General features: G+C 39.8%; 1 protein-coding gene across 1 annotated transcript; it reads right to left on the bottom strand.

Moving 5' to 3' along the window:
- Positions 1-7,837: 7,837 nt before the first annotated feature.
- On the bottom strand, positions 7,838-8,269 carry LOC122282294. The gene has a single exon (XM_043094252.1). The coding sequence runs from the start codon at positions 8,267-8,269 to the stop codon at positions 7,838-7,840; it is 432 nt and encodes a 143-aa protein (XP_042950186.1).
- Positions 8,270-11,944: the final 3,675 nt, after the last annotated feature.

Raw genomic sequence — 11,944 nt, 5'->3', positions numbered from 1 at the left:
TTCCTTATCTCTTCTTTGCCTCATCTCTTAGATTGATTTTCAGCTTCATCTCAAGTCTAAATTATAGACTGCTAATTTCATCTCTATAGATTCTCGTGATTCTTAAGAACGATTTGCTCAACAAGAAGGTATTGAGAATCTTCTAGTCAATAATTTGTAGAATAAATAAACTTCAAAAATTGGTCCTTAGTTTTCTTGTTTGTTTTGTGCTAAGTAGTGAAGAGTTTGGCATGGAGTGATAAGCAGGTGATGTGCTAGACCGTAGTTGTGGCGAGTGTAGAGCTCGACTTGGACGGAAGATGTACTCAACAGTAGTAGTGGCGAGCATGAAGATTGGCTTGGGTGGGAGATGTACTCAACTGCATTAGGTGCGAGTGCAGGGCTCGACTTTGGTAGGAGATGTACTTGATTGCAGTTGCAAAGAATGTGGAGCTTCGCTTTAGCGGGAGACATACTAGACTGCATTAGGTGTGAGCGTGAGGCTCGGCTTTGGCGGGATATGTACTCGACTGCATTAGGTATGAGCATAGGGCTTAGCTTTGGCAAGAGATGTACACATCCATGGTAGCAACGAACGTGCAGCTCGACTTTGGTAGGAAATGTACTTGATCACGTTTGGTGAGAGCTCAGAGCTCGATTTTGAGTTTTTATTTTATTTGCGTGGATGTTTGGTTGAGAGATGGTTTATTGTAGGCGAAGAGTGCATATTTCCATGATTGATTTTTTGTGTGTATTTTCATGATCGTTTATGCTAGTATTGGTAGTACTGGATTTTCTGCTCTTTTGTGTAAATGGTCATTTGATGTTCCCATTTTGGGGTTGATTTTATAGTTTGTTTGTTTGTAATGCATGATTAAGTGGTCTGGAAGCTCGTCAACTCAACTCCATAGGTCCATCTTAGACCGTTGTCGAGCCTGTCAATTCCTTCCTGAAGGAAACCCGCATGAGACAGTTGGAGCTCGGTGACTCGTTCCCGAAGGTAACCCATTGGCGGCGATTATGGCACTAGTGTAAACACTCGGCGTTTGTTGGAGAAGATGTTGTGTGAGGGTCGTAGAGTCTGTTTACTGTGCATCCATTTTGATGGCAAGGTCGCTGGGTCTTTTGAGTTGCGCACCCATTTGGTCACCGCGAGTTTTTGGACTCGCCATTGGTATTTGTGGGCTGCGAGGTCTTTTGACCTCAAGCCCATTTGGTCATTGTGAGTTTTCAAACTCGTCATTAGTGTTGGGGGTCACAGGGCCTTTTGACCTACGCTCCCATTTGGTCACCACGAGTTTTTAGACTCGTCATTAGTGTTTGAGGGGATGCTCGATTGCACTATTGTGGCAGGAGCCTGAGTTTGATCATGCTGTTGTGGCATGAAGCGAAGTTCGCCTGTCCTAAGAGGTTTTCCCCAAAAACAAAATGGGTAAGTGTAATACAAATTACAAGTTTGAGATTTGTAAACCCGAGCCATTTCTCTAGAGTGTGATGAAGGCTTGGGAGTACCCGTGATGTTGAGCAATCTATTCTGATAAAGACAGATTAAGATGCCCGAGAGGGGCTTTGTAGGCGGTGTTCTGTGTCATGCGGGTGATTTCCAACAAAGTACACTCATGATGGGTCATGTTACCTTTGGTATTCTCATGGAATGTCGAGGAGTTTTACGGGAAAGCTCCAAAAATCAAATTTGTTAGTGGAAAAAAGAACTTCAAATAGCAAGTTTGAGAGAGACAAACTAGAGCAATTTTTTCCATTGCTTTATGTTTTTTCCGACTAGAATTGTTCGCTGATGAATGGTTTTTTCCTAGGGAAGTTGTCCATTCTTGAGCATTTTTGTAGCAACAGAGATTGTTGTGTGTGAGCACATGGGGGAGTCGACCTTCTCTGTGGCGAGCAAAGTTTTTGTGAGCAGACAATTATCGCCTGCTGTGTAGGCTACTTGGTGGTTGAGCAAAGGTGAGCTATTGCCAACCATGAGGGTGGCAAGATGTTGTTGGGCTCTTGAGTCGCTCAGAGTTGGGGAGCTTGCTTCCCATCGCTAGGGGTGAGCAATTGCTTATACATACATAGCGTTAACCTATCATGAGAAAAGTTAACCTATCATGAGAAAAGTGAGTCACAGTGGGTGACAAAGGAGCTCACCCGTCGGATGATTAATCACAGGCGAGCTAGGGAGCTTGCCCACTATATAGTTGGTGAGTTTGTGGCTCACCAACACTAGTCCACTGCGACTAATAGCCATTTCCCACCACGGTAGTGCCCAGGACAGACTATTGCCCACTACGGGGTCAAGGAGGGGGGTGAGGAGCTTCCTCTGTTGATGAGGAGCTTCCATGGCTGAGTTGGGTGGTAAAGTAGATCACCATGGCAAGTAATCGGTTGAGTAGACCACCATGCAGGGGAGGTGGTCAAGCAAACCACTAGTGGGCGAGATGCCTGTGAACCAGAAAGGTTGTCGTGTAAATCTCGCCCACCTGTGTGCATTGCGAGCTATGGAGGTTGCCACTATGGTGAGACATCGAGGCCGAGATACACCTTGCCGATGACAGACATAGCTAGAGGTCCCAGGCTCGGCCATTGGTGGCCCTCACTAGCCCACAATAAGTGGCTGAGGTGGGACTCGACTGTGTGCACGCCCACTTCGGTGATGACATAGGCTATTGTAGTCACCAACGAGACCTTACGGATGCACGTTATGTGCATGGCCTCCACAATTGGGATGCTACCTCACACTACCATATCAGTCGGCCACAGTTGCATTGGAGACTAAAAGTCCAGGCAGTCCATGTGGTGGCCGCACAGATCTTTTCCGGTTCCACAGTGAGTGGGTAAGAAAGCATCAACCGAGTGCACATTACATGCATACGGTGGTTGTGATGAGTGCCGCATTCATAGAGGGTGGTCAAGGACCACCTTGGCAGAGGCAAAGGTCACCAACGATCTATTTGTGGCCGTCAATGTCTTTGTCGAGCCCACGGTGGGATGGGCTGAGTGGCCCTCTTAGGAGCATAGTTTGCACCCAGCCTATATCGTGCATGGCACGGGCCTTGCCCCTGTGGGAATGGGTGGTAAGGGGGTGCATGACATACACCCAGTCAACACCCTTAAAGGGACTTCATATGGTGATTTGGGTATTTGTTTTCTCCTATCTAATTACAATGAGGCAGTTCATGTTACTCAATATTCAAGAAAATAAAATATATTATAATTTATGGATTAACACACAGAAACTTCAACATATTGATATATATATACATATATATATATATATATATATGTGTATATATATATTTATATATCTCTAACTATCATAGTGCATGTGAAACATGTTTATCAAATTTGGGAATCCTCATGATCTATTTCTAAAGACAATATTACTATTGTTTAACAAGTTGTTGTGGGGCGACTACAATAATTCATAAAATATTCTTATTTTTTTTAATTAAAATATCGGAACAATTCATTTATTTTTTTTATTTTCTAAAAATGATATATAAATCTGGATTGGATTAAAAAAAATTACCATTTCAAGTTCTTCATCATCATTCATTGGGATCAATTAGTGGAGCTAACAACTCTTATTAGGGATACATGAATTAATAAATAAATTGAATTATAAAATAAATATACTGAAAAAGCATTCAGGCTATGATATTTTCTGATACGGTGCAAAGATCCAATCTTCCTTTTCTATGTTTGCATGACATAGGCAGGCTCCAAATAGGCAGAATGCAGGGAAACTTAGACTTCCTTTCTACCAAAACGGAATGTTTTCTTATGGTATTGTAAGTACAGGTGAAAGTTGGTAGGATATTTACTGTGAATAAAAGAAAAATAAAAAAGAATTAAAGAAACTAAAGCTTTTAAGATGTGTATGAGCAGCAAAGTGAGGAGAGGAAAAAAGAAATCGCAGAAAAATTGATTTTAATTGTATTGGCCGGCAATACGAAGAGAAAATCCCAAAGGAGCAGTTGAGAGGCAAGAGATGGAATCAATCATGCATGATGTCATGTGCACACAGCCACAGCCACATCCAACAGCTTCATTTTGCCTAGTGACCGTACCTCATGAGTGGTTTTGTTAGTCTATTTGTTTTTGTTTAACACTTGGATATCTATTAATATGAAACGACGACAATAACTTTCATCCCGTACAAATACGGATCAAATTCATAAGGTAGATACTTTCGATCTATTATTTTCTTAGACTAGACTGGACTCAATCAATCACCCCTAATAGATCATTTCGGTCAGTCTATATTAGTCCGAGCCAGTTTTAAATAGAAGCTCAATCATATAAAAAAGTCCATCATTCTTAAAGAACATAGAAAAGCCCAAAATGTGTTTTTTCGGCCAATTAGTGATTAAAAGAAAAAAAAAAGTCAATAAGGTTTATAATTTTAAATAATACAATTATTTAAATTTATTTACACATTTTTTACTTTTTCTTTTTTAAAAAGAGTTAGGATCACATGTCCAAGAGTGACTCATTCCCAAATTTATTAAGAAAAAACCCTCACTTCTAACGGAGGAGTACCAAAAATATATAAAAACTAAACAATAAAGACAAAACAATACATGCCTAAAATAAATCTCCCTACCAACAAAGACACACCTTTATACAATAATACAACTTAAAGACCTCTAAATAACATAATTCCCTCTAACATAAGGCAAGGACAATTTATCTATACGAATCAAACCTTTAAGAAATTTTGGAACATGTAATAAAGACCGTCAAACCAAGGTAGAGCCTTGAGCTCCCATTTTAGCTAAAAAATCAGCCGGTGCATTTCTTTCTCTATAAACATGGTGAATAGCAAAATCCCCACCTTCATACAGTCTCATAGCCTCCTCCCAAAAATCTTCCAAATACCAAACTCCACAATGCTTCTTCTAAACCCAAGATACACAAATCAAAAAATCAAACTCAATGTCCACCTGATGTAGACCCAACGCTCGACAATATTTCAACCTTATTAACAAAGCTTTCAATTCAGCATGGTTATTAGAACCCACCCCAAGATAGCACGAAAAGGACAGCACCATATTACCATGCAAATGCTGAATAATACCCCCCACACCTGAACTTCCTGGATTACTAAGATTGCACCCATCTATATTCAATTTAAATCTTCCATTTTTTGGCTTTTCCCAACAAACCAATTTAGCCTGCACCTTTTTAATAGGTAAAACCGGTATGTTCAAGTCCCTCAACCTCTCCTCATCAGCAAAACCAATCTTTGAAACTTTTGTTAAGGAATTTTGCACATTTCTTAGCCACACACAAATAGACCTCCAAATCTCTTCTGTCGATCTGGTTTTACCTTCCACCCGTGCCTTGCACTTGCATTGCCACAATTTCCAAATAATAATAGAAGGAATAAGGCCCAAAATATTACCCACCTGGGATTTGGTAGACGCCGGTCTAAACCACATTAATACCAATTCAAACCATCGTTTATTTGGATCATAAGGAATTCCCAAGATAAGAGAAAACCTCTTCCAAATCTCAGAAGCCACATCACCTGTAGCAATAACATGATTTAAATCTTCATAGCCTCCTCGGTCACAACAATTACACTTGGAAGTAATGGGTATACCGACTCTCCTCAATCTATCATCAACACTTAAATTGTTATGAAAAACCTTCCACATTAAAACAGAGATTTTTTTTGGTAGAGCTTCATGCCATACCCACTTAGCCCAAGGCACCATTGGTGCACTAACCCAAACACATTGCCATGCACTTTTAGTAGTAAAACATCCATCCTTAGTAGGAATCCAAATAAGTAAATCCTGTCCATCTTTGTGAGCACCCAAAAAACTACAAATCTCCTCTGTTTTTTGTGTTCCCACTAACTTTTCCAAAACTTCAATATCCCAACCATTTTCAACTCTAACATCATCCAACATCATATTTGGCTCATCAATCACTGGATAAGAAATAGCAAGAGGGCCTTCATTTAACCAGTTATCCCACCAAAAAGAAATATTCCCATCCCGGACTCTCCATTTCGAATTATCTAACACCGCTGGAATACATTTAACCACCATTTTCCAAAATCTTGACCCCTTCTTAGGTCCATTAAGGAGACATGGTTATCCCCAACATATTTAGCACGAAACAATTGTGACCAAAGATCACTCCCAGTCATAATTTTCCATGCAAATTTCATGTGTAGAGAATGCTGTACGTCATCAAAATCACACAGACCAATTCCCCCCTCTTTAGTTGGCTTACACATCGACTTCCATCCCACCCATTTCCTTTTTTCCTTACCATCTTTTTCACCCCAAAAAAATGAACTGAGAAGCCTGTTTAGAATTTTCAAAATCCCTTTTGGCAATTGAAGGATAGACATAATATGAATAGGCATACTCGACAAAACATGCTTCAACAAAATCAATTTGCCCCCAACAGAGAGACACTTCAATTTCCACCCCCCAAGCTTATTCCTCACCCGATTAAGAATAGGATCTAAATGTAAATTAGTAAGCCTTCCAGTAGCAATTGGTGCACCAATATAGGTAAAAGGAAAATTACCTTCTATAAAACTAGTGATATTAATAAGATCCCTCTTCCGCCTTGCAGAGAATTGCTTCGCAAAATATATTGCCGTCTTCTCCTTACTCACTCGCTGCCCGAACCAAGACTCATAAGTCTCAATAACCTTCATCAATTCTCGCATCGACTTTTTCCTTCTATTTGTGAAAATAACTACATCATCTGCATAAAGAATGTGAGAAACAAGAGGCGCACCTCTCGGATGCGAAAAACTCTTAATATTACCACATTAAAAATTCTTCTTTAGTACACGGGAAAAAACTTCCTCCGTAATGATAAAAAGATATGGAGATAGAGGATCCCCCTGTCTCAACCCAAGCCGTCCTTGAAAAAAACCACAAGACGTCCCATTCATCATGACTGAATACCAAGGCGAGTCAATACAATTTTTAATCAGAACATTAACAGAAGGAGAAAACCAAAGCCTGCCAACACATGTAACAAAAACTCCCACTCCACTCTATCATAAGCCTTGGTCATATCAAGCTTCAAAATAACATTACCACCCAAAGCCTTTTTGTTAAGAGAATGCACCATCTCTTGTGTGAGACTGATATTATCAAAAACAATTCTACCTTGAATAAAAGCACATTGTTCAGAGGAGATCACAGCAGGCAATAAAGGGGCAAGCCTTGCCACCAAAACCTTAGTGCAGATTTTGTAGAAAACAGAACATAAATTGATGGGATGGAACTTATCAAATTCTGTCGGTTGAGCCATTTTAGGAATAAGCACAACAAAAGAAGCCGTATAGAATCTAGGGAGAGGAACTCCCTTAAAAAAAATCCCTTACAGCCTCCACCACCTCCACACCCACAATATCCCAACAAGCATGATAGAAACCTGAACCAAAACCATCCGGGCCAGGACTACTATCTATAGGAATATTGAATACTGTTTGTTTCACCTCTTCTTCTGTAGGCAAAGAACAAAGCCTCAAATTATCCTCATCCGAAATCACATTAGACACTAAATCTCCCAAATCCGGAAGTACTACACAAGTAGATTGACCCAAAAAATCTATGAAATATTTCACAGCACCATCATGAATATCTTGCGGTGTCTTTAACGTAGTACCATTAGACAGACTCATCTCCATAATCCTAACTTGCTTCCTTTTATTAAGAAGAGCATGAAAATACCTGAAATTTTTATCACCATGCTTCCACCATCTAACTTTAGCACACTGAGCCAACTGAATTTCTTCACGATGAGTCCAGGTATCCAGTTCCATCTTTGAAGCCAACAGGTCAAGTTCCACATCTTCTTCATACCTTACTTGCAACTACTCATCCAGCCTCTCTATGCGATCCTCCAACTCTTGAATGTGCCCACTTGTCCACCCAAAAACTACCTTATTCCATGCTTTTAGAGCAACTCTCACCCTTTTTAATTTTGCCACCAGTTTCATGAGAGCACCACTGTCATCAGTTTGATCCCAAACCTCACGAACACATCTAGCAAAATCAACATGATCCACCCACATTTGCTGAAAACGGAATGGCGCTGGCCCATAGCCTTCAAAACTCTTCACTAACGAAATGACCATAGGAGCATGATCCGATGATGTACGAGGTAAATATCTCATAACTGAATCCGGAAATGCACCAAGAAATTTTTGATCTACCAAGGAACGATCCAAACGAGCCCAACTCCGTGTATTACCAGCATGCCCATTGCACCTTGAATAACTCTTACCCAAGAATTTCAATTCCATTAATCCACAATTATGTATCCAAGAATTAAACTCCTCCATGGCCACCATAGGTCGTGGCCACCACGTCTCTCCCCATCATTCGCTATAATATTAAGATCCCCTGTTACCAACCAAGGATCATTAGAATTACTCTCCCTGGCAAGCTCTTCCCACAGCACCTGTTGTTGCTCACATAAACATTTAGCATACACAAAAGAAATTTTACACTTCATCCCACCATCAGCCACAAGAACAGAAATTTGCTGACTTTCACAACTAACCATGCTTACATTAACATCATTCATCCACAACATCCACAATTTCCCATTCCACGCACCATTTGAAAACCCATAATCAAAACCAAGCATTTTTTTAACATCATCCAATTGTTCATCATATAAAAAAGGTTCCGCAATCACAAACATCTTCGGTTTATATACTTTCATAATCTTTTTCAACCTGCTATTAGAAGATTTCACCCCTCTAACATTCTAATACAATATTGGACTAATCATAGATTCAATTTAGAAGCACAACCAATTACCCGTTTACTGCTGCGAATTTTCTTGTGACCATCCTCACCCTTTTCTTCCACTACCTCCCTTATATCCGAATCAGAGGAAACATCTTTCTGCAAAACAGTTTTACCCTCCCCCATCTCCAGATCCAAAAGACAAGCCAATTGATCATTACTAACCCCTATGGTCACCTTCTCTGCACTCGACTCAACAGACGGAAGATCATGTACCTTTTTTGCATGAGCTACCACAATGGAAACAAGAGCCTCCTGAGACACATCAACTGGAATCAGCCCTGGCTCTTCTGTCATACGCTGAACGTGCACTGTTGAAGGAACAGAGGCATTCTCCTCATTCCCCGTACCTTCTTCTATACCTACTCCCATATGTTCCACCTCTGCGCACACCATTGGAGACTCTTTAGCCATCTCATTGCACTCCACTGCTCTCTGGACCACCTCCACAGAATCAGAACATGGCATTTCCAGCACCTCTGAATTCACTGGCACCATCACCTCTGAAACAAAGCATATTGCCTCTGCATTACCATCCGTTGCCTTATCATCATAACTGTGACCCTGCAACTCCAGCAACTGTACATCTTCCACTTTCTCATCTTCCGTCTCAACAATATGCTCAACACTACCCACACCACCGCATCCAACGTACACGGATCAGCCACTCCTTGTACTGCAACATTCAAACCCGAAAACTCCACATCTTTCAACTGTTTCGGCACAATCTGATATTCCAGCCGAACCTTTTGTTTCTCTTTATCCTTCTGTAAAACACCCTTCTTGCAAGTCTTCAAATTATGGCCCTGTACTTTACGTATAGAGCAAAATGCCGGCATAGTCTCATACACTATCTCCTGCAACTGACTTGTAGGACAAGAGGGCGCACCAATCCAGAACGAAAACAAAGGGGATTTAGCAACATCAACCTCTAAGCATACCCTTGCACCATCTATTCTAGTGGCACACCTTGTAGAATTGTCAGTCCGAATGAACTTTCCAATAGGCGACGTGAGGCTTTTCAAGATAGATGGGTGATAAAAATTCGGAGCCAAACCTGGGAGAAATATCCAAACGGGAACCACTGAAGGCTCCTCCTCTTCAGAAAATTCATGTGTCCAATGAAACGGACGGTAAGCCACCCCTTTTATGTCACAAACTTCCCTCAAGAAGAATGCCTTGTTAAAATCCTCCTCCAATGTTAATCGGACAAACACATTATGTGGCCTTCTCATGGCTGAAACCACCGCAATACCAGATAAGCCCCATCTGTTTTTAATGAACATCCTAATAGCATCCAATGATGGTCTCTGCCTAAGGAACTTCAGCACCAGTGAGAACCTAAATGGTTCAGCCGACTTCACAATCTCCTCCTTTGAAAACAGAAAGTATACTTCTCCATCCATGGTTTTATGGGCCCTTGGTGTTAGCTGCACATCAGGAATTGGATGAGAAACTGCAGAAACCAGGTCTGCAAACGAACAGGAATTGGCCGCCAGCATGGGGCCATCAATGCCCATCACGGTAGCCATGCAAACAAGAACGTAAAAAAAAACCCTAGCAAAGCAAAAGGGTAAAAACGTCCATAAAGTTCAAATATCACTTTTTGGTGCACATTTTTTACTTAATAATAACTTAAAAAAGTTGTTCAAATGATCAAAATTGATAATTATAGATTCATTAATTGATATTAGTTAATTAATAATTATATATTTAACATTTTATATTATCAATAGTCATAGGTTAGATGAAAATCACATAATTTACTTATATATATAATTTATAAAAAAATATTTAGAAATATATATTTATAGTTCAATCGGTTCGGTTTGGTCTGGGGTGAAAGTTCGGTCTAGAATGAAAAGACCCCACCCCAAGATTGGACCGAAACCTATTCAGTCCCACAAGTAGAGGATCGAAATCGACCAAACAAGTTTACGGTCCGGTCCGATTCGGTTGATTTTTCCAATTCGGACTAAAAATTTTACACTAATAATATCAATACATATCTTTTTGGAACTTTTCTTTTCTTTGTGGTCTACAAAAATTCCTTTTCTTTTATCTCTTACTAGAAAAAAAAAATTATTTCTCAGCATTTACTATATTAAAATAGAAAAGTTTATATGAATGGTGAGATTTTTTATTCAATATACAATAAACCAAAAAAGGAATGCATGAATGTTATCATGTGCATGTTTTGAAGCTCTGAGAACGACTTCCAATAACTTGTAATCAGAAAGTATGAGGGTTGAGTGTGTCTAGGTACACCTCCGATACCTAAGTCAGTATGTATTCTAATGAATATTTCAAGTATATGGAATTCAAAAGTTACCTCAAACGTGTTCTTTGACCTTTATATATATAGAAAACTCATAGCAACAGACTTCTCCCACTGGGTATTCCCAACCCATGCCCAGATAAAAAATAAAAAAAACTTCATGGGCCAATATTTGACATGAGGATAGTGAGGCTCAACAGAAACCGCATAGGTTTCCGCCAATACATCGAATGCTATGGGTGTGTTGGAACTCCCGAGCTGTAAGGTCGGGATATTCCTCATCAGTAGGGCCCAATACTCACCACACACAATGCAACATGATAATAACGAACTCCAGGGGTTGGGATGAAGCTGAGACATAGCTAAGCCCAAATAATCCAGAACATCCCGAATCGGACGGCAAAAGGAGAGGTGTAATCCCATCAGGAACAAACTCATTAAAAGGGCCACCTTTCCAACAAACTGTTCCGAATCAATCACACCATAATTGGGCCCAAGCGCCTCCAAAACAACTGAATTAGGGACTCCATATGGCTCCCCTACAAAGTCCAAATCAACCTAAGATGTCGTTGTTATACCTAAAATTTGACTCAAATTAGTAAACTAAAATTTCAGAGCAGTTTTACCTACTAGTATATAGGTGTTGTGGTACCTAACATGGTCGAATTCATAGAAATTAACTTATATGATAAGGAAACTAAAATTAAATAATAAAACTAAACTTAAATAATAAAAACAAATTATTAAAAGGAACCTGTAATGAAATAGAAGAGAAGATTACTGATATAAAGATTTTTAAAATAACATAATACAACTAAAATGATAAACTAAATCAACATGAAGGACGACTAAGGTTTCAAAGATCGGTCTAATAATTTAGAATATT

Source organism: Carya illinoinensis, chromosome 11, assembly GCF_018687715.1.
Source record: "Carya illinoinensis cultivar Pawnee chromosome 11, C.illinoinensisPawnee_v1, whole genome shotgun sequence".
In the NCBI taxonomy this organism is placed as follows: Eukaryota; Viridiplantae; Streptophyta; class Magnoliopsida; order Fagales; family Juglandaceae; genus Carya; species Carya illinoinensis.
Note: the sequence above shows the minus strand (reverse complement) of the source record. Positions and strands in the feature narration are given on the sequence as shown.